Source organism: Penicillium cataractarum (genome assembly GCF_028827025.1).
Source record: "Penicillium cataractarum strain IBT 29864 chromosome Unknown utg000002l, whole genome shotgun sequence".
Classification (NCBI taxonomy): Eukaryota; Fungi; Ascomycota; class Eurotiomycetes; order Eurotiales; family Aspergillaceae; genus Penicillium; species Penicillium cataractarum.
Window position 1 is genome coordinate 6,011,634 of NW_026622738.1, and position 20,700 is coordinate 6,032,333.

General features: G+C 51.9%; 7 protein-coding genes across 7 annotated transcripts; 2 read left to right on the plus strand and 5 right to left on the minus strand.

Annotated features, from left to right (window-relative positions):
* Positions 1 to 199: 199 nt before the first annotated feature.
* N7496_004203 (CCR4-NOT core DEDD family RNase subunit POP2) lies at positions 200 to 1,733 on the minus strand (the record flags this gene model as incomplete). Its single annotated transcript, XM_056697134.1, has 2 exons — positions 200 to 1,135; positions 1,263 to 1,733. 2 exons carry the CDS (start codon positions 1,731 to 1,733, stop codon positions 200 to 202), a joined length of 1,407 nt encoding a protein of 468 aa, XP_056559346.1.
* Positions 1,734 to 1,955: 222 nt separating this feature from the next.
* N7496_004204 (NADH dehydrogenase [ubiquinone] 1 beta subcomplex subunit 3) lies at positions 1,956 to 2,274 on the plus strand (the record flags this gene model as incomplete). The annotated part of the gene is made up of 2 exons (XM_056697135.1): positions 1,956 to 2,053; positions 2,118 to 2,274. 2 exons carry the CDS (start codon positions 1,956 to 1,958, stop codon positions 2,272 to 2,274), a joined length of 255 nt encoding a protein of 84 aa, XP_056559347.1.
* Positions 2,275 to 2,774: 500 nt separating this feature from the next.
* On the minus strand, positions 2,775 to 4,301 carry N7496_004205 (WD40 repeat domain-containing protein; the record flags this gene model as incomplete). Its single annotated transcript, XM_056697136.1, has 1 exon — positions 2,775 to 4,301. One exon carries the CDS (start codon positions 4,299 to 4,301, stop codon positions 2,775 to 2,777), a length of 1,527 nt encoding a protein of 508 aa, XP_056559348.1.
* Positions 4,302 to 4,673: 372 nt separating this feature from the next.
* Positions 4,674 to 5,783, minus strand: N7496_004206 (uncharacterized protein; the record flags this gene model as incomplete). Its single annotated transcript, XM_056697137.1, has 3 exons — positions 4,674 to 5,087; positions 5,140 to 5,491; positions 5,557 to 5,783. The coding sequence occupies 3 exons, from the start codon at positions 5,781 to 5,783 to the stop codon at positions 4,674 to 4,676; spliced, it is 993 nt and encodes a 330-aa protein (XP_056559349.1).
* A 605-nt stretch (positions 5,784 to 6,388) lies between these two features.
* Positions 6,389 to 8,419, minus strand: N7496_004207 (acyl--CoA ligase; the record flags this gene model as incomplete). Its single annotated transcript, XM_056697138.1, has 6 exons — positions 6,389 to 6,715; positions 6,773 to 7,095; positions 7,151 to 7,313; positions 7,363 to 7,638; positions 7,704 to 8,084; positions 8,144 to 8,419. 6 exons carry the CDS (start codon positions 8,417 to 8,419, stop codon positions 6,389 to 6,391), a joined length of 1,746 nt encoding a protein of 581 aa, XP_056559350.1.
* Positions 8,420 to 9,504: 1,085 nt separating this feature from the next.
* Positions 9,505 to 12,121, minus strand: N7496_004208 (uncharacterized protein; the record flags this gene model as incomplete). Its single annotated transcript, XM_056697139.1, has 9 exons — positions 9,505 to 9,633; positions 9,689 to 10,039; positions 10,100 to 10,285; positions 10,337 to 10,374; positions 10,439 to 11,410; positions 11,470 to 11,594; positions 11,642 to 11,790; positions 11,862 to 11,995; positions 12,055 to 12,121. The coding sequence occupies 9 exons, from the start codon at positions 12,119 to 12,121 to the stop codon at positions 9,505 to 9,507; spliced, it is 2,151 nt and encodes a 716-aa protein (XP_056559351.1).
* A 2,304-nt stretch (positions 12,122 to 14,425) lies between these two features.
* Positions 14,426 to 19,929, plus strand: N7496_004209 (putative Rho guanyl nucleotide exchange factor; the record flags this gene model as incomplete). Its single annotated transcript, XM_056697140.1, has 2 exons — positions 14,426 to 18,889; positions 18,943 to 19,929. 2 exons carry the CDS (start codon positions 14,426 to 14,428, stop codon positions 19,927 to 19,929), a joined length of 5,451 nt encoding a protein of 1,816 aa, XP_056559352.1.
* Positions 19,930 to 20,700: the final 771 nt, after the last annotated feature.

A 20,700-nucleotide genomic window follows, 5' to 3' on the forward strand; every position in this document is an offset into this window, starting at 1 on the left:
AAAGAACACCTCCCCCAGACGCACAGAAAGATCCCTACTAAAAAGAATGATGGGACCTATGCAAAAGCGACAGGCGAGAGAAGACGATGCCGAAGAGATTGAAAGAAAACCAGCACAGGGTCCTTGTGCTTATGTACATGCATCAAATCGTATGAAATCAGTCCTCCCAATTCCTTCCACGTTGTTCGTATCGCATATTCTATCGGCCGGGCGTTGGGTAGCCAGAGTGATGCTGAGGTGTGTGGGAGTTATTGGGAGTGCTGGGCGTTCCGGCGGCGGAATAGATGGTGGCTCCATTGAGATTCGGTGTCTGCTGGGCCATGTGGTAGTTCATTGCGGGCATTTGTCCATTCAAACCCCAGATCTGTCCTGAATACTTGCTCTCGTCAATCTTGCCATTGAAGACCAACTGGCGCATCTTCCAATAGATCTCGCCGGTGACCAGGGAATCGGATCCGGCCTGGTGGGCAATACCGATACGCTTGACACCCAGCTCATCCGCAATGTCTTGGAGACCCGATTTTTGGCCGAGGTTGGTAAGGATCTGGGCGGCAGCTTGTGTGAGAGGGGAGTCATTCACTGCTTGGTTGCGACCGGCGTGCTTCATGAGGTATTTGATGTCGTAGAGAGATGGGAAGAAAATGGTGAGAAGCTTATGGAACTCCTCTTCGTTTTCGGGCAAGGCAGAGCAAAGCATGATCTTCATCAGGTAACCAAAGTCGTAACCAGAGTGGAAAGAGACCCAGTGCACATCGTCAAGCAGCACAAGCCCGGAGCTGATCAACAATGAACCAAATTCAAAGGGATCAATGCCGTTTTTCTCATGCAGGCTGAAATCAATTCCGGACTTGGCCAGCATCTGCGTTGACTCCTGTGCATACATGTCACCCTCCAATGAGAATCGGAAGTTGAACTGCCATGTGCATGGTGCGGGCATCATCGCATTGCCGTATGGTTGACCATTCGCATCCGTGGCTGTAGCTGGAGGAACCTCCCCATCTTCATTGAACAAAGTGATCCCAAGCTGGATCATCTTCAACAAATCGACATTGCATCGGAGGGTTTGGTAATGGTAGTCGGCTTTGTTCGTGAACGATCCAATCGGGCGCGCAACAATTCCTGGGAACTCGGTATCCTTAATTGATAAATAATTCGATCAGTCCAGGCGTTTATAGAGAAAAAGGAGAGAGGTATCCATCTCATCCCCACAAGAGATCCTCTACCCCGTAGAACCCTCGAGGAATCGGTGTTTGGCGCCTTACCATGCTGATATATGGGTATTTGTCCACTAGCTGTCTCAAAACGGCCATTTCATGGGCCAAATTGTGTTTCCATACATCGCGAATCCGAGTCTTGACAGCGCCAGCCTTTGCATCGAGTGATAATCGCCCATCATGACCTTGACTTAGTTGCTGTTGTTGCATCTGTGCTCCACGCGCGAACCCCATCTGAGCCGCATGGCTGGCAAGTCCGGTGCCACCACCATCAGCACCGGCGCCTCCAAACCCAGCGACTGACATGCCATTCGCCACGCCGGCACTGGACAAGGTGAAGGGGTTCATATTGGTATTCGGATTTCCGGCGAAACCAGGATGGCCACCGAGCGAAGGGGGAGGTAGAGCGGTGTTGGCGGACTGGGCGTGGGCAGGATGTTGGGACTGAAGATGAGCTTGTTGAAGCGTATAAGGAGCGCCTAAGGCCTGGGGCCCGAATCTGCCTGGAGGAGGGGGCATTGTGGTGTGAGCTGAAGAGTGCGCATGGATGTGAGGGTCAGTTTCGTCCCTCGAAAGGCGGGAGAGCTATCCCCCCTCCGTATCGGGTATAGCGTGCCTGCATTCTGCCAAGCGCACCGCTCCGGGCTTCACGTCCTTCTTCTGTGGCTTCACCTCGAGATTGCCTGCGCTCCCCTCCCTCGTCTCTCTTTCTCTTCTCGATTCCTTCTCACATTCGCAATCATGCCCGCCCGAAACCCCACCGGCTTCGACATTGCCCAATTCAAGGCTGCGGCCTCCCCGTCCTCGGTCTACGCTAAGCGGGATCCCTGGGCTCGCAAGTATGCTCTCGATTACCCGGTCATCTAAGCTGGAATTGGAGACTCGTTCTAACGTCTTCCTTAGTGAGACCTGGCGCTACACTGGCCCATTCACCCGGTGGAACCGTTTCAAGGGTCTCTTCCCCGGTCTGGGCATCGCGACCGTTGCTTTCACTGCCTACTGCGCATATGAGCACCTGTTCCTCAAGGAGGAGCACCACCACGGCGAGGCCCACCACTAGATGTGGTTCTGCCTGAGGAGGAGTAGATGAGAAATCCGCCGACCGACCAAACAAATCGAGTGGAAAAATGAATACCCCCAACCGACGAGACCGAGCCGTGTTATTCCAGCAAGAGTCATAGAAATCAGGTCATTGCCATGGTGGCAGTGACGGCGTCGTCACCCGGAACAGTGTTCGTGGTCTGAGGTGGAACCTGCCAGCTCTTTTATATGAGGTGGCTTGCAGACGGCGCTATGGGTGCATTTGTCGAGTGTAAATAGTCTATGTTCAATTACTACAACAAGTCCTTTTTTTTGTTCTAACAACCACTCCTGTTCTCCCCGACTAACAATTGATATTGTACTTGAACAGATCAAATGATTGACTTTTCATTTCAGATGGGTTCAAAGGCGGCCACATGTTGACCCCAGATGACCCCTCTATGGCTGGTGTAACATGATATCATAAACTTCCCAAACTATACGTGGGCAACATAACTCCTCTATAAAACCACATCTCCTCTACTCCTCCTCAAAGACCAAGGAAATGCCATCATCACCAGCAGTGACAATGCGCTTGCCATCCAGTCCTTGGACAAAACCCATGATACCACCGGCCTGCTCACCCTCTTCGTTCTCGGAAGCACCCATGTGTCCCCTCCACTCCTTCAACAGACCCTGGGCAGCAGCGGTAGTACCGCCGCGGGCATCCCACCGCCGGACAACACCATCGAGTCCGACGGAGGTAAGCAGATAGGAGCGTGCTGCAGTAGCAGACGCGGCGGCACCGGGTCGGGGAGCCGAAGTCGGTGCCCGGCTCGACAAAAACTCGACCTTGACAACGGCAGCGCCTTCGTGGGCTTCCCGGATGTGACGGCGAACAGCGAAGCGATGAGCGGCATCATACAGCGCAATAGAGCCATCGACAGAGCCGGCAGCGAGAAGAGTAAGCGGGGGTTGAGAGAAGGAAAGAGTCTCAATGCCATCCGATTGAGCCTGGAGATCGGCAAGGATAGTACCGGCAGCAGAAGTAGTGGCCGACTGAGCACCCTTACCTTTGGCAGCCTGAGGGCCACCAGAAAGTCGGGGAAGACCAACGACCTTGATGTGACCCTCAGCACCACCAACGGCCGCAATACCGCCGCCAGGCGAAATGGCGATCGAGTACAGGCCTCCCTCCACGGCGAAACGCTGGTCCTCGGCGGTCAAGCCGACAACGACGTTGGTACCAGGGGACCCGGAGATACCAGCAGCGGCAGCAGCTCCGAACACGTCGTAAACGTAGAAACTTCCATCCTCGGACACGGTAGCAAGCAAGTTACCATCGGCCGTCCAAGCACCTGCAGTGCAGGACGCGGTGTGCTGGAAGAAAGTCTGAACCATGGAGATGGGCTGCGAATCCGTAGCATCGATGCGGAACACCCAGGCGCTACCGTCGTTGGCACCAATGGCAATGACGTTGCGCTTCTCCTCGTTGCCCTGCTGGTAGGGGCAAACTGCAACCCAGTTGATCTCCTCCACCTCCTGGGCCTCAGCCACAAACTCCCAGGCTTCTCCACGGTTCCTGGCCGAGGTATCCCGCCACACGCGAAGCTTGCCATCCAGACCCGCTGTCACGGCATATTCACCGGCAGGCTCGGTGAAAGCTACCGCGTTGACGGTATCGGTGTGACCATCCAATTTGGCCAGGGTAACTTGAGACTCGCGCTCGCGCGGCTGGGGGTTTGATTCGTAGCTCCGGGGGAGAACGGGCTTCTCGGGCGGCGTAGAGTCGAAAATGAAGGCAGTATCGTCACCGGCACCGGTGAGAACGATGTTGTTGTGGACTGGGTGCTGCGCGACACAGAAGATGGAATCGTTGTGAGCGTCGAAGTGTGCTGCGGAGTCGTTTTGGAAAGTGAGCTCCTCCTCGTAGGTCATAGGCTGGTCCTCGTCTTCGCCTTCAGAGTCCATAGGATGGTCCTCATCAACGTTGAAAACCTCCTCGGCCTCATCTGCGCCAACATATGCGTCCTCTTCACCCTCGCGGCGGGGATCTTGGGACGACATGATTGAAGAATGGAGTTGAAGTTGTGTATATGCTCGGAGTGGTTGATAGGATGATATCTGGGAGGTCCAGACTAGGGACCTATGGAGTCGATCTGCAAGCCGAAAAGCGGCAGATTCTTTTTATTCAAAGGAAATGAAAGGTTCAAGGGCCGGGTATCTCGAATTTTATCGTAATGGGTGGCGGAATGAGTGAGCTGTAGCTGATTCTTTTTTTTTCTGTCCACCTCCCCGCTTAGAAATCCGCATCCCCGCGATCGGCAAACAGTGCAAACATCTTATCTCTTATCGGGGATTCTATCAACAGGATGGCATCACATCTTAGGGACAACATGGACAGGATATCCTCAAGTCGATCTATATCTACGTCAGTTCTTACCAATACTTACCCACCTCACTCATTCCGTCTTTCATCCATCCTTCCGAAATGACTGCATCATCATCGAACCCATGATCACCATCATACCCCTCAAATCTGACATTCACTCCTGGCTTCTCGGTGCGAAGCTCTTCAACAAACCGTTCGCTTCCATAGAACGGTACTGCCGTATCCTGCTTCCCATGGAAAATCCAAATAAGCGACGGCAACTTGGTCGCTCTAGAGATATTCTCCACGGGAAACACCTCTGACTGCCTACCAAGGAAGTCCAAGAATTTCCCATTCTGGACGATTCGGACTGCTATATCGCTCCGGTTTGTCTCTGCTCCTCTCTCGAGTCTTTCGTCGGCAGTAACGATTGGCCCGTCCGTTAGTTCGCGGAGATGCTGCTCGACTTTGTCGAACGGTAGCTGGTGGTACAAGATTAGCTATGCTTTTGTAGGACATTGCGTGCTGACGTACGTGTAATGAACCATACATTGGCTTTTCATAGCTCTCATCCCAGAATCGATCACGAAGATGGACCATCGGATAGACTAAAATGACAGCTGCCATGTTGACCTCCGGATGAAGTAGCATGCTTTGTGCGGCGAGATAGCCGCCAGCACTTTCACCTGCTACAAGGATCTTGCCCAGGTCAGGTTTTATGGTGGAAGAAGGATAAGCGCTCGAAAGGCTCGGTTCGAAATCATTTTGCATCCAGGACCAAAAGGAGTCTAGGTCAGAGAGAATGTCTAGGCCACTAGACTCGGGCAATAGCCGGTAGTCTGGTGTGACTAGGATTGCTTGCCGAGAGATGGCTAATTCCAGGAGCCTGTTTTCAATGTCAGTGAGAGCTCTAAGTGAGAAGATCATCGGTAATGAATGAACTGAACAGACCACTTGGGAAACCAGTCGGTGTACGTGCGGGTGCCTCCAACCAAGAAGCCTCCATGGAATCGAGTGATGACAGGTCTCTTTCCATGCGAGCTGTTCGCCTCGGACAACAGATTCTTCGGGACTAGAATTGACAATCCAATATCATGATCGCCAACAGTTTTGTAGACAAAGTCATTGACCTCGAAGTCTTTGAAGAGAGTGGGATCGCTTGGTGGATTTATTGGCATCCTGATAGTGTTGGGCTTGCGCGATGGATTGGTAGGTAGAAGCGCCGATCTGACGCTTGGATGTCACGCAGATAATTCGAACACTGTGTATCGCCAAGATACTAATGAATATGTCTTGCGATTCGGTAAAGGGCGGGGATCCAGGTAGTTAGTTCACTGGTCATAAGCTATGAGGGGACAGCGGGGTTTGTGCCGTGCCGAGCTCGGCTTAGTGCAGAAGCATGCAAGGTACTGCATAACTGCGTTGAAGATATTTCGGAGGTTGTATCTCTGTCTTTGACAGGATATCCTTGCATATTTTACTTCCGAGCTTAGCTGGAAAAGTTCCCGTCTGAATAAGGTATATTTACTTCCCAACATCTCTCTTCCAACATACACAGGACCACCATGGGTTTCTTCCATCGATGAAGCCCGGGATGTCACCTCATTAAGGTTGTTCGAGGTCTTTAAAATATAGTCTCGATGTTTTTATGAAAATGCCCGGTCCAGATGGTTCAGTATATATTTCTATTCGCTATACGACAGACATGACCAACATATACTCTCGCTCAAACCCGCGACACAAATCAAGATATGTGCATCGCCACAAAAACCAAAAAGGAATTCTAGATCTTCGCACCAGCCTTTCTCCTGGCCTCCTTCTCCTGATCACGCAGCAGACGGCGCAAGATCTTTCCACTGGGACTCTTGGGAACAGCATCCACAAAGCGAACACCGCCCTTCAACCACTTGTGCCGAGCCTTGTGATCCTGAACATGCTTCTTGATCGCTTCGGCGGCGGCTTCATCGGAGCCGGCGGAGGCTGACTTGACGACGATTGCCTTGGGGAGTTCGCCGGCTGCATCGTCAGGGATGGCGATGACGGCACAGTCTGCCACGGCGGGGTGGGTGAGGAGGTGTGCTTCGAGCTCGGCGGGCGCTACTTGCAGACCCTGTTTGGGTGGGATTAGCCGGGGTAACAAAGTGTGTATACGGATGGCGCTACAAACCTTGACCTTGATTAACTCCTTGATGCGGTCCACGATGAAGACATGCTCTGTCCCATTGGGTCCCTTGCGAACGACAGCCTCGTCACCGGTGCGCATCCATCCATCCTCGAATGTCTCCTTGGTGGCCTTGTCGTTGTTCAAGTATCCCAGCACCACACTGGGGGAGCGCACAACCAGTTCACCGGGGGTATCGTAGGCGGTAATCTCCTGGCCCTCGGGAGACACGATGCGGGCCTCGAAGCCAGGGACCAAACAACCGGAGGAGCCAAGCATGATATCATCAGGGTGTGTAGAGCTGACAACGGTACACGTTTCGGTGAGACCTGTGCAGTTAAGTGTGAGATGCTGACTTTCGCTTCGGTGGTCATTGGGTCTTACCGTATCCTTGGCGAATAAGAACATTGGGGTAGATCTTCAAAAAGTCGGCCGCAGTCTCCATACCCAATGGCGCAGCTCCCGTGAAAAGAGTCTTCACAGTGCTCAGATCATACTTGGAACAAACGTCCTGGCTGCGGAGCATGTTGATAATAATTGGAGGAACCTTTGGCATAATTAGCGATCGTCCAAAACTAGAGATGGAGAAGACAAACCAGGAAGAGACTAGTGATCTTGAACTTCTGAATCGATGCGAGGTATGACTTGAGCTCAAACTTGGGCAGGACGATGATCTGGTCCCCACGGTAGGCACCAGCATGGCAGATGACGACCAATGCGTAAATGTGACTTTGCGGGAGCAAACCGAGGCTGACGTCTGAGTACACAGATTTTCCATCCTTGGGTTGCTTTGCATCACGATGGCTCCGTTCGAACGCCTGGATCTGCAGCGTGTTGGCGATAACGTTGCGGTGGGAGATCATCACACCTTTCTAGACGGAGTATTAGCATGATTCCTGGCGGTCGCTCTCGTGCGAATCCGATCCTACAAACGTACCGGCAAACCAGAAGTTCCACTGGAGTAGCATAGGAATGCAGTGCGTCGCGCTCCCTCTCCAGGTCCCCACTTCAACGGCTCCAGCGCAGGGAGCGACTTGCCAGCTTCCGCCAGCTGGGAGACGGATTTGAATTCGGTCGGGGCCTTCACACCTCCCAGAATAGGGGCTGGCACATCAATCAAATAGATCTTGTTCTTGGGCAACCCAGCCTGGGCCGCACCATCCAAAGCGACCGACAGGAGAGGAACACAGGTGAAAAGAGCCTTTGCGCCAGAATCTAAAATCTGGTGCTTCAGCTCGGCGGCCGAGTAGGCTGCATTAGCGGGCGAAATAACACCGCCCAGTCGGTGTACACCCCAGAAGAAAGGCAACGAGTCAATCTACAAAGCCAAAGTTTAGCTACTTCTTCCCTTACTCAAGCCGGTGCTTTCCAACGTACCGTGTTCACGCTGAAGACAGCCAGCGTCTTATCGAATTCCGTTCCCTGGTTGGGAGACCATCCAAACTCCTTCGCGAGCCCTCGCGCAATGTGATCAACTCGGTCCACGACCTCGCGCGACGAGCTCGTCTCCCCCGTCAAGCCGCAGGTGTAGGGGTCCCTCGATTGGGCATGTGGCACTCGTCCATACTTCTCATTCAGCATGAACTCGTTGATGGGAACGTCATCTGGGACGTGTCCCAGCGAACCAAATCGCTGGTCAGGCAGGAAGACCATCGTGACTCGGTTATGCTTGGACCTCGGCGATGGTGTCACTCAATTGAGGACTGATCTATAACTCGAGGGCGAAAATGCGCGACTGCGACGATAATGGCGACCTGTAATTAGAAACCGCTTGGTCCAGACACTGACAATCTGTCGGGGAGGGAATGATGCACAGAATGAAGAGTCGAAAGAGAAAGGTCCAGTGAAGGGGGGAGGGTTGGAGAAATTAAGCCCGAGGAAGGAATCCGGGGAATTCTCCGTGCGGGGAAGTCGGTAAAGCAGCGACCCTTGGGTAAATGTCTAAATGACCTTGAGCGCCTCTCGTTCTGGACGGAGTTCACTGGTTCTCTAAAGCCGAAAAGGGGTAGCCGAGGGACCCGATAATGGAATCTTTGTGAGGCGGAGCCCGGGTCTTTGATAGGCCTGATTGTATCCTGCTGGTGGTTCTCGTACAGCTTGGACGTCTCTGCAGTCAGTGTAGGGTGGGTCATGACGCTAATATGGTCCAATTTTAATGATTCTTGAGTGGAGCACGGGCGGTTTTGCCTCGGATGTGCCGTGGCCGAGGGTGTTCAAAGCTTGGGAACTCGAGTATGGCGGTGCCGACAATTATCATAGCGCTGGATCTGGAGGATTTCCCACGATGACAATGATAGTGTCTGTAGATCACTTGCCTTGAGTAAATCTATGTTGAATAGTTTTATCATTAACCCAACTTTTGTTAACATACTAGAACACTGCCGGAACTCTTAGTACATTCGGCTTTCCTCTTTGGTCCATAGCTGACATCGGTATTCATACTCATTAATTATGGTGGCTTGAGCTCTATTTCCTTGAAGAGAATCATAAACATGTCTTCATTAAGAGCCTGAGCTCACAAGATCATAAGAACTATTCACTAAAAATCAAAAGTTGGTCAACAACGAATTGTTGACCTTTTTGCCGTCCACCGTCCACTGAAAACTGCAAACGAAAGCAAACAAAATCCAAAAGTCCGGCTCAGGACTATAATACAGGCAAAGCATGCTCTCAACTCCAGGTAAACGCTGCAAGGAGTGCCGGAAAACTCCGTAAAATGCTGTCGTGTTCGATTGCCATCACTGCCCGTCGTAAATCTGATTGTCCTGAAGCTTGAATGAGCCCTTGATGCGATCCATGTCGCTGTTGGTCTCGATGTACCGTGCAGTAAGCGCAAACCGTAGGCCGTTGTCGGGTTCCACCGCATGCTGCTCATGTTAGTCGAATGACTCGCCGCCTTCATAAGGCTTGGATATGACGAACCTCATAGTACTTCTGCAGAGCTGCCCCATGCATCACGACGAGATCACCATGTTTCAACTCGAGCGACAGCAATTTCGGGCTGTGTCGTGACCCGGGTCTGCGTAGCATAGCTACCCTCTGGGCTGCAAAATCCTCCGCGGTGATTTGACCCTTGTCAAAACTTTTCTTGAGAGATCGCCGCTCCTTTTCGTTGATGCAACCTGGCAGGACAGGGTCATCTGAGGTAGCAACATGACTTTTGCTGATCCCAAAGTAGTATTTGTCCTTCATTCGGATGTGCATCCGTGACCGGGTTCCCAAGGAGAGTGTCGCAATGGTTGGGCCCAGGCCTTTCTCGCCATCGTCATGAAACTAAGAAGCACCGAATCAGAACACATCAAAGTAGTGTACCTTGGAAGAAGTTTGACTCACTCCGATGCTCATCTGTTCGAAATACCCAAGCGCAAGCAGTTCATTGGGTGCCTGATACTGACCCCCGGCGCCAGTGACAGCCTTTTCAGTTGCCCAAGACAGGCGACCCAAAGCTGTGAGGATTGGGACAGGGGCATCACTAAAAGCCCTGGATTCCACAGAGACAACATACTTGTAGGGGACACCCTATGCACCAGTTAATATTTCGATTTTCCGCGTTAGAGGTTAGTAGCTTACATAGTTCACAGCAAAGTGACATGTAAGTGTCCCTTTCACTATAGATATTGTTAGCATGATTCTGGCTGGAGTGCCTGAAGGAAAGGTAAAATCAAATAATACCGCGACAAGTAGACTTTTTACATGATTTGCGTTTAGATGACTTGCGTTTAGATGACACAGGTAAATGGCGTGGATGCGATTCGGCTCCTCCGCCCTCCTTTTCGTTCTCACCTTGAGCAGACCCAAGTGGGTAGCGTTTAAGGCCTAGGTCGAGCCTTTGAAGTTCGCTGAACAGATGATTTGGGCCATCTGCACGCTCGTTGATGGTGGGGTTTGAAACAAAGTGCGTGATCGAACCACCGTTGGGGATTTCGTAAGTGCGTAGTTCGTATGGCTCGAGTGAGCGCTTGTCGATGACGGGTTGAATGCTAGCTTGCAGCTGGCGCCGAGTGTAGGGCCTGACGCCTTTGAGGATAGATTGCAGAGGAATCTCGCGGATTCTTCTCACAACCCTGTAGCAACAGGTCTCTTCAGGCTCACGTAGGGCATCATCCGTGCAGTCCCAGGCATCCCAGGTCACCCGCTGGATGCACTTTCGGCATTCTGGGCAAACAATGCCTCTCCATTCCTCACGATCGGCAACTCCCTCTGGTGGCTCAAGGTTTCGGTCTACCACGTTGACCAAAGGACCAGAGTTTGGGATGTCGGGACCTCTGGGGTGGCGGTAGTTAAGGAAATCAGGGTGGTATTCAAACTCCTTCGGCTCCTTATTCCCAATTTTCCAGAATTTCCGGCATGATGGCTCAAGACACATCCACCCAGGTCGGATGTAGACTTGTATGCTTGGCTTGCCACACACACTGCACTCCCGGGTTGGTGGGGGACGGTTCAAGTTGCGAGGAGCGAGAGGAAGCTCTTCATTTGGTCCCTGCTCTGCCCACCATCCTTTGGTGGATAGATCCAGCTTCTCCAAACGAAATCGGAAACCCGCATACTTGCCCATTTTCTCCATCCATACATTGGTGATAAGAAACCAGTCCATGACACAGTATCGGTGTGGGATTTTGACCTTTAGGAGTTCATTCCTCACACCTATATGCAATTGGGTCAATTTGAAAGCCTCGTCGTGTAAGAAGTTTCGAGTAACTTACCAACGATAACTCCCACAGGCTTCTTAGCTCGAAGACTAGCCATGATTGATCTGATGATGATGCCCTTTGGGGACTGGTTCTGTTTGAGACTAAGGGTTTGTCCGGCTCCTGTACAATCACCGCCCCTGGATAAAGTCAGACAAGACTGGTATAACACAGATCTTCAACTCACGTGCGAGTAATGATGACTTCGTCGCTCATAAGCGAGCGTTCACCATTGTCAGCATCCAGGAGGACACCAGTGCACTTCAGACCATTATGAGCAGCTCCGCCTTGCATGCAGTGGAACCACTCGATGGTGTCACCGATCTGTTGGCGACTCTATGTAAAGAATTAGTAAAATTACCCAATATAGAAGATGAGTTGAACAAGATGATGGGATATATACGAACATTGCTCCACGCGGGTGGTCCTGCTTGGCGGTGTTCGACTTCATCAACACCCTGGCTCAAAGTGGCTTCAGTCATCAACTGCGGCGTCTCGGATGACTGCCGTAGTCTCTTGCTTGGGTGATCTGCAGTTGGCACTATACGGGGACTGGTCAGCGCGGTTAATCAGTATCACAAAGTACGAGATGAACCATACCCGTTTCAGACGCCAACCGCTTCGATCCCTCAGACAGAGGGAAATCGCCCACGACCGTGAGCTCCATTTTGGGACTGATCTACCCCGCCAGAGAGATGGTTAGCCCTCAAACCCATGATATAAGGTGAAGGAAGTGAGTAAACTACTACTTGCCGTTTGGCAGTAATAGCACTGTATGTAATACCTGAAACGATTCGGAGACCAGTCGGGATTGAAATTGGGGTTAAGATAAGTGGGGGGGGGAGAGATGGTGGAACCAGTAGCGTTGAAGGAATGTGGCTCTCGGGGGCACGTCGATGCGCGGGTCGGCCTCACGTGACTGTCGCTTTAACGATCTACGGGCATTGGCCTCGGGGTTTAGTAGTATACTTGAAAAATTCAATGTTAATGTGGCCGTTCCCTCCAATTACTGCTATAATTCTTGCTTTATTATGTTAAATACGATCTCTTATCTTGATTCACTTACTCTCTCCTCTGAGTACTGATCAAAATATCATAACCCCTTACCGCTTTATACACCGCCTACACCACATAGTCCTCCTTAGTAATTCGGTGGATCTAGCGGCAGAAAGAAGGAAGCCGTCCGATTACATCGTAATACAAATACAATACTCCAAACAATATACTAGACTCGGAGAGACGAAGCTAGGCCATGAACTTGATCTCAATCAAGATTAAAGCGATAATGAATATAATCTGAGACGTGTACCATTGGGTTATAGTTTCGTTCCTTCTATCAAACCGCATATACTTGGAAAGAATTGGCCTGGATAAAGACATTCTCTTGACCTAGGCCTTTATGTAGCTTACATTAATGGGCAACAGCAAGGAATTTTGATCACCCCCTCTAGAGTGATAGCAATAGTAATTGACATGACCTTGGATCTGATGGTTTAAATGATTGATTCTGAATAGAATATGACTCCTTTTAGTAACGACGATGCACCGAATTCTGGTAGGGTGGGAGTACACTATTGCCGACCACCTCCTACAATGTCCCCCGACGGAATATATTTTACTCTCAATCTTGGCAATACTATAGCTCTTGGCGGTACACTAAATCTTAGGTAGGCTTTCAGCAGTAGGTCATGGCTTCGTAAGGTTGATAATGTTCGGAGAAGGACTGGCACTGGAGCTTCTGCAAGATGCACATTATCCCCATGAATCCCCCACCCTGCCTAACATTCGCCATTCCCAACCTTATCTATAATTGTACATCCAGATTCTAAGATTACAGGAGAAGGTCCCGGCTGAAGTCAGTGGCTTGCCCCATCCATGGACATTTCCGTGCAGCTACCATGACTGGTGGGTCGCAAGAGTGGCTTAGCCTCTCCAGTCTCTCAGCCTTGCAACGGCAAACCGAACTAATTAAATGGTGGGGCTAATTGTCAGGTGGGAAAAATGTAAATTGATGGAGTTATAGGCTACACGTATGGAAAATAATCCAATATAGAGCATGAATTCACCAAAGGTTGATTCAAGATGACTAAATTCCAGTCTTCGTTCTGTCTGGTCAGGGGGCTTATGTTGGAAGGAATAGTACTGTACTAAAGTATCGCGTGCGGAGCTATCGCCATGTCGAGACTAGGGTCTCTTTATGGGATTGCGTTTTCCAGATTGCCCCGGAAATTTACCAGGGACCCTACTTTGGTTTTTAGTCACCGAATGTTGGAGGCTCAATAAAAAGAGAGACACGTGGAAATAGACCCCAAAAGTGCCTTCCTATAAGAGCTGAACAGCATGCTTTTTACACGTCACCGGCCCGTAGTACAATCAGGATTGTCCATAGCTGGCTGGTCTACGAGTCCACCCTGGGAAAGGAAAGAAAAAAAGGAAGATGAAGATGAAGATGTTTGAGATGTAAATAGCTATAGCGGAGAATTTATTTTTACTGAAGTTTGAATACGTTAGGTAGACCCTTAACTAAGTAATCACCCAACTGAGACCCCCCCAAGTCCCAAATCCACAGTAAACCTCCTAAGCCCAGCGCCCGAGCCAGACGGACTTGAACCACTACTCGACTTGTTCCCCCCCCAACATTAATCTTCTCCTCCGCATTCCACCTCCTACCCTCGGCTCTGTGTTCACCCTTCATCACGGATTTCGACCTCCCCCATCCTTTCCTCTTTTCCGTCGTTCGTTTCTCAGGGCATGCTCATCGTACGCTGCTGCTCTCCGGCAGTTCGTCATTCGCCCGCGTCCCCCTCATTTCGGCGAGCCTGAAATTGCGACCTCAGCGTTTGGTGCTTGTCGATTACCCTCGCGTTGCCGGCCTTGCTCGAGGACGGCACTGGAATTTTGACAGGGCCGCATTGCGCAGATCGCCACACCGATCAGCTCCTGGGCGTGATCTCTTTGGCCCATCTCAGCGATGGCGGATCCCAATGGTTACCAGGCATACTACGGTCAGCCTGGCAACCCCCCGACCACCTCTCAAGCCGCGACCGGTCGCTACGAAACATACGTCCCTCAGCAAAATCCCGCCCAGAACCAGCAGTTGCCGAGACGTATGCCAAGCTACAATGCCGGGGATGACTCGCAGCTTAACACCTCCCGAGTCCACAATGCGCGACCGACCGACGCAAACGCAAGATACTCGGTGCAGAGCAGTGGATACGGCGTAGGACAGGGAGGTTACAACATCGCCCCGGGAGGGTACGAGGATGATCGTGAATCGTCGGTGTTTTCACGCACTCCATCCGACCAGTCTCGAATGTCGCCTACTCGCGCCTCGTCGCACACGAGTGCCTCTAGCTATGGCTACCGATACCCTGCATCCTCGAGTCAGCCTGCGTACAACCCTCAGCAATATGGCCTACCGCAGTCGCAGACACAGCCGAACCTCAGCTATAACCCCTCAACTTATACTGCCCCCAGCAACAATGCGCCCTACACGAATACCGTTTCGAGCCATCAGCCTTATAACCCCGCGGCGTACCAGCCGTCCGCGGTTGCGGGCTTGAGCTCACCCGTTCTTGCGCGACGACCAAGCGAAGCCTCGCATTATGGACCGACTCCTCCTACCCCGCAGGCATATGGGTTCTCCTCCCAGCAGCAGCCACCACTACCCCCTCCTCGTGGAGCGGACCATCCATACGGAAGTCGACCCTCTCCGTACGGGTCATCGCCGGTGACTTCAGGCCAGCCGACTATGATCACTTCTTCCACCTCCTATCAGCCACTTTCATCGCCGACTGCGAACACTTTTGCGACGTCCAACTCCCCATCAGGCACATATAACCCTCTGTCTACGTCCCGTCCCTACTTCCCCGTTACGGCCGGGTTCGGCTCCGACTCGCCATACCCGGCTCCTACGATTCCCCCGGTGAACAGCAGCTATGAAGAGCAACCGCCGGAGCCACCCGCCCATCAACCTCAAGGAAATGGGCTCTACGGTAAACGGACCGGTATCCCCCATTCGGCTTCTGCGAGAACTCTCCCCACACCTCCTGTGCAGCAGGACCTTCCTATCCTGCCTCCCCGGCGAACAGAAACCTTGAACAGACACCCGCAAGCCCGACCTCTGCCCGGTCCACCAGTAGACGCGGAGCCCGACTTTAATGGATCCCACGGACAACCGCGACCGGGCAACGCACACAATGACGAATTGATGAAGGAACTCGAAACAGCAGTGATGGACACACAGGCGACGTTTTCCCGGCGCCACAGCTCGAGGACGTCGTACAATGGCTCGGGTTCGCATGTGCGCCTATCACCAGACGAGCAGCATACCCACACCAACGGCAACGTCTCCGAGTTCCAGATCAATTACGGCGCTTATAGTGATGACAGCGAGGCCGAGGCTGAAGCAGGACTTGCGATGTTGCGTATGGCAGAAGAGGAGGAACAAGCCCGACAGGAGCGCGAGCGTATGCAAAACCGCAGACGGTCCACGAATGCTTCAGTGATGAGCTCTCGTTCACATGGCTCTCAAACATCGGCTAGAGGACCGTCGCCGCAATATGCATCCCCGCGACAGCCGTCTTCACGAGGGCCTTCACCCCACTCTATGGCCCAGGAAGACGGTGATTTTATTGGTCATGATCTCGCGCTCTATGAGGGAGGCTACCAGGGAAATCTTCATTACGGAGAAGAGCCCGTGTACAGCTCTGAGGAGCATTCGGAGGCTGCGACGGGTGGGGGATTCCAACGCACTCATGATTCTTTCAGAAGCTCCGACATATCCCCCGATGAGCGTGGAGAGTACTATGACGACTACGAACATCCTCCGATTGCATATGAGTATGCGAATCGCTTGCATCATCTCCCGTCCGACGCCCGCGTGGACGCTGGAGGTACGGGTGGCCTCTCTGCGCCTGGACACTACGGCCGACGGATGAGCTTCGATTATGGCGAAGACGCCGAAAGTCCGTACGAACAGCAGCAGCAAGAGGATGGATATCAATCGGGCGAGGAGAGCCCCCACGGCGGTGTACCTGAGGATCTTTTCTTCCATCCCGGCATGCGCCCACTACCGCCCGCACCAGTCGAGCCCGCTGGCGGTGCGGATCTTTACAGCCATTTGATGCCCGCAGGCACGTATCGACCGCCGGAGCAGGACGAGATGCAGGGTCATCAACAGTATAGACACCCCTCTTCCATCACGACGTCCGTGGACCAGTATGGAGAGCAAATGCTCAGTCCATCTCAAGTCCCGCGGTCGTCATCTCTTTCGACCCCCATTGGACCTCGTACTGATGCACCTATCAGGTCGAAGACCGATGCGGACCGCGTGAAGTATAAACAACAACAGGAATACCTTTGGCAGCTACAGCAAAAGGAGCTGCCAAAGATTGACTCGGCCGAGGCGGCCGCTTCTGTGGCTTTGGATCTGCCGGCCATTCCTGCTGCGCGGCGCAAGAAGTTCAATCCTACCAAGCTTTCATCAGAGCAATTCAAGAAGTGCACAGAGCCGTGGGCCCTGAGCTCCATTTTGGCCTGGATCAAGGACCTGAGTCAGGATGAGACTGATCTTCGCGAGCAAGCTATTGTTGATGCAATCGTGGCCCTGTTCACTCACAAGGTGCCGACGATGAACATCGCAGATGCCGAAACTCTTGCAGCTCGAGTAGTGAGTAACATGCTCAAGGAGGAGGCTCTGGTCAAGGAAGAAGAATGGGTCAAATTCAGCAGCGGACGCATTTCTGGTGTTTTGTTCCAGATTACGGGAACTGGATGTTATTCCCCTAGACTCCATGAGCAGGAGATGAACATCCAGGATACGGACTCATATGGGCGCTGCTATTCTCATCACTGCATGCGAACCTTGAAGAAGGTCAACCTAAAGGCACAGATGATGGCCCCGCAGAAGAAGATTGAGGATTGGGTGACTTTCTACAAGGTTCCCAAAGAAGTCTGGGAGTCACATCCGAAGAAGGACATCGACCGACAAAATAACCTGCATGAGATCGTGACCACCGAAGACGCCTACATTGGGCAGCTAGACGTCCTGCGAGAGCTCTACCGTGACCAGCTGGCCAGCATGAACCCCCCGATCATCTCGGCCAAGCGACTGAACAAGTTCTTAACAGATGTCTTTGGCAAGGTCGATGCAGTGAAGAAGGTGAACGAGGATTTTCTTCTGGCACAGCTCAAGTATCGTCAAAAGGAACAAGGTCCCTTCATTGTTGGGTTCAGTGACATTTTCCGCGAATGGATTCGCAAAGCAAAGAACGTTTACATTGATTATGCTGCGACATTCCCCCACGCCAATCACTATGTCCGACGTGAATCTGATCGCAATCCGCAGTTCAAGGCATTCTTGAATCAAGTGCGTGAGCATAAGTTGTCCAACCGGTTGAGCTGGGATACCTTCCTCAAGGCTCCAATCACTCGGATTCAGCGGTACACACTTCTACTTGCTACCGTACACAAGAACATGGTCAAGGACTCTGAGGAGAAGACAAATCTGGCGCAAGCCATTGAGGAAATCAAGATTGTTGCATTGGAGTGTGATAACAAGGTCGGCGAGCAGAGCAAGAAGACCGATTTGATGGATCTTGCAAGCAAGCTCCAGCTTCGGCCGGAGATGAAGAAAGAAGTCGAGCTCAATCTAGACCACATGGGACGCGAAGTCGTCTTCCGAGGTGACCTGCAGCGTCCCGGTACGCGAACTCGCTTCCTTGTCGACACGCATGCTATTCTTTTTGACCACTACTTTGTTCTGGCCAAGTCATTCACTGCTCGAGATGCACGAATCGGCAAGTATGAACGGTATGATGTCTCAAAGTTACCCATCCCAATGGATCTTCTAGCGCTGGAGAGCACCAATGACGACCCCGTTGTCAAGTCATCCGTGCGCGGTGTTGCAACCGTCACCCCTGCCCAGGGGGCCGTGAGCCCTCTGGCCCATACCGGTGGTCCCTCTGCCAATGGCGCCGGGGTCACCTTGGACTCAAAGGACGATAAGATCTTGTATCCGTTCAAGATCAAGCATCTCGGCAAGAATGGCACCTACACGCTCTACGCATTCTCAGCGAATAGCCGCATTGAATGGTGTCAGAAGATTATCGAAGCGAAGACCAAACATGCCGCCGCCTTGTTCTCACAAAATGCGGAGCCTTTCAGACTGCGGGTTCTTGCAGATACCGCGTTTGCATACTCGGATCATACGCATGGATCGAAGAGTGTTATGATCAAGGGCACGCCATTGCACCGTGCTATTAAGGAGGTTGAGAAGAAGTATGAGGCTGGGTCTAGACCTCCGCCTGTGTGCAGGACTGGTGTGAATTGCGCGACTGTCTTCCAGCAGCCTCCTGGTAGAATGATGTGTGCCGTTGGTACCGATTTTGGAGTCTATATGTCTGATCTTAGTGACCCGCGTGGGTGGTATCGGGTAAGTCTCATTTCTCTGTCATATTTGGTCTACCTGCTAATCATGCTTTCCAGGCCATTCCCATCATGCGGGTCACCCAGGTGGCTGTCTTCGAGGACTTTAACCTCTTCTTGTTGATTGCTGATCGGTCTCTGATCGCTTACCATCTTGATGTGGTGTGTCCCGCCAGTGGCGTCCCATCACAGTCGCAAGACTCTGCTCGTCGAGCTCCGCAGAAGCTCTCTGGAAACCGCGAAGTTGGCTTCTTTGCCGCAGGCCGCATGAAAGACCGCTACTTGGTTCTGTACAAGAAGCGTGACGGTCTCTCCTCGACCTTCAAGGTGCTCGAACCCATCCTCCAAAAATCATCCTCCAACAAGAGTCGCTTCTTCCAATCCCGTCGCTCCCAAACTGAGTTCTTCCGCGAGTTCGACGAATTCTACATCCCCGCCGAGTCCTATGGTATCAACATGTTCCACTCCTCTCTTGCCATCTCCACCCAGCGCGGCATCGAGGTCCTCACCCTCGACAAGAAGCAGTCCTGGTCTGTACCCGACTTCCGCTCCGCAAACCAAGAAGCCACCGACACGCTCCACAGCATCGCCCAGCGCATCAAGGACCTTCGTCCGCTGGGTATGTTCCGACTCAGCGAGAGTGAGTTTTTGGTTGCCTATCAGGAATGCGCGGTGTATGTCAACAAGCACGGTGACGTTTCTCGAAGTGTGGTCATGGAGTTTGTGGGTAGTGCGCACACTGCTTGTTTACATGGCAAATTCCTCATCCTGTTCAACGATGACTTTGTCGAGGTTCGCAATGCCATGAACGGCCGGTTGAGACAGGTCATCCCCGGCCATAACGTGGTCTGCCTGGATGATGGCAGCAAGTTGCCTGGCTCATTTGGCCAGGCTGCTGCTGGCAATATGAGCGGCTTTTCTGGTTCGGCGAATGGCGCCTCGCCAGCTGCGGCCGGGCATACTGTGAAGATCTGCATGCAGCATCCCGCGTATGAGCGCAGTCAGCTTGTGCTCGAGTTGGTTGAGAACGAGGGTCAGAAGGAGTAAATGGCTCCTTTTGCCGTGCGACTTTCCCAACCGCACCAGCTTGATATTTGACCCCTTGAACGCTTTGTCGATGCTACAACCTTCCTTGTCCTTCTTCCCCCTCTTTTCCTTTCCACCTAATTTCCTATGCCTCATCTACTTGCCTCCAAGTTTTTGACTACCTAACCTACCTTCCACCTTCATACCCTTCTTATCTTCACCTATGTTTTTGAAACAATTTCTTTCAAGGCGCAAGGCATATACGGAACGTTTCTGGCGTGCACGGGCACTTGGTCCCTTTTTCCCACATCCTTCCATGACGCTTTTGCGAAGCGCTGTTTCGATGCCATGTACATAGATATGTCAGTGTGCCATCTTACGACTCTAATGATTTGATCATAATCTTGCATAGTCTTTGTTGAACTTGAAACCCTTGTTCATGTATCATGGTTCTTACTATAAAATGTCTCATCTAAGCTGTGACCTTGATGTAGTTTGTCTCAAGGTGGATTGTCTCAGGAGTTGTAGCTGTTGACAAAGGCTTAGGTTTGTATGCCGAGAATTTACCCGTCAGAACACCCATAATGGTACTCTAAAACAAGTCTAGCGTCTGATGGTTCGACTTGTTCCCTTTGACATTCCCTTCTCGTTGCTATTCTGGACATCCTCTCAATGATGCTGTGAGCACGACCCAAAACGCCTGGCAATCTGGGTTGGAGAGTCAAAGGATCGATTTACCACTACATTGTCGGGCATCATCAAACCGCGAACTTTTTTATTGCATTTATACCA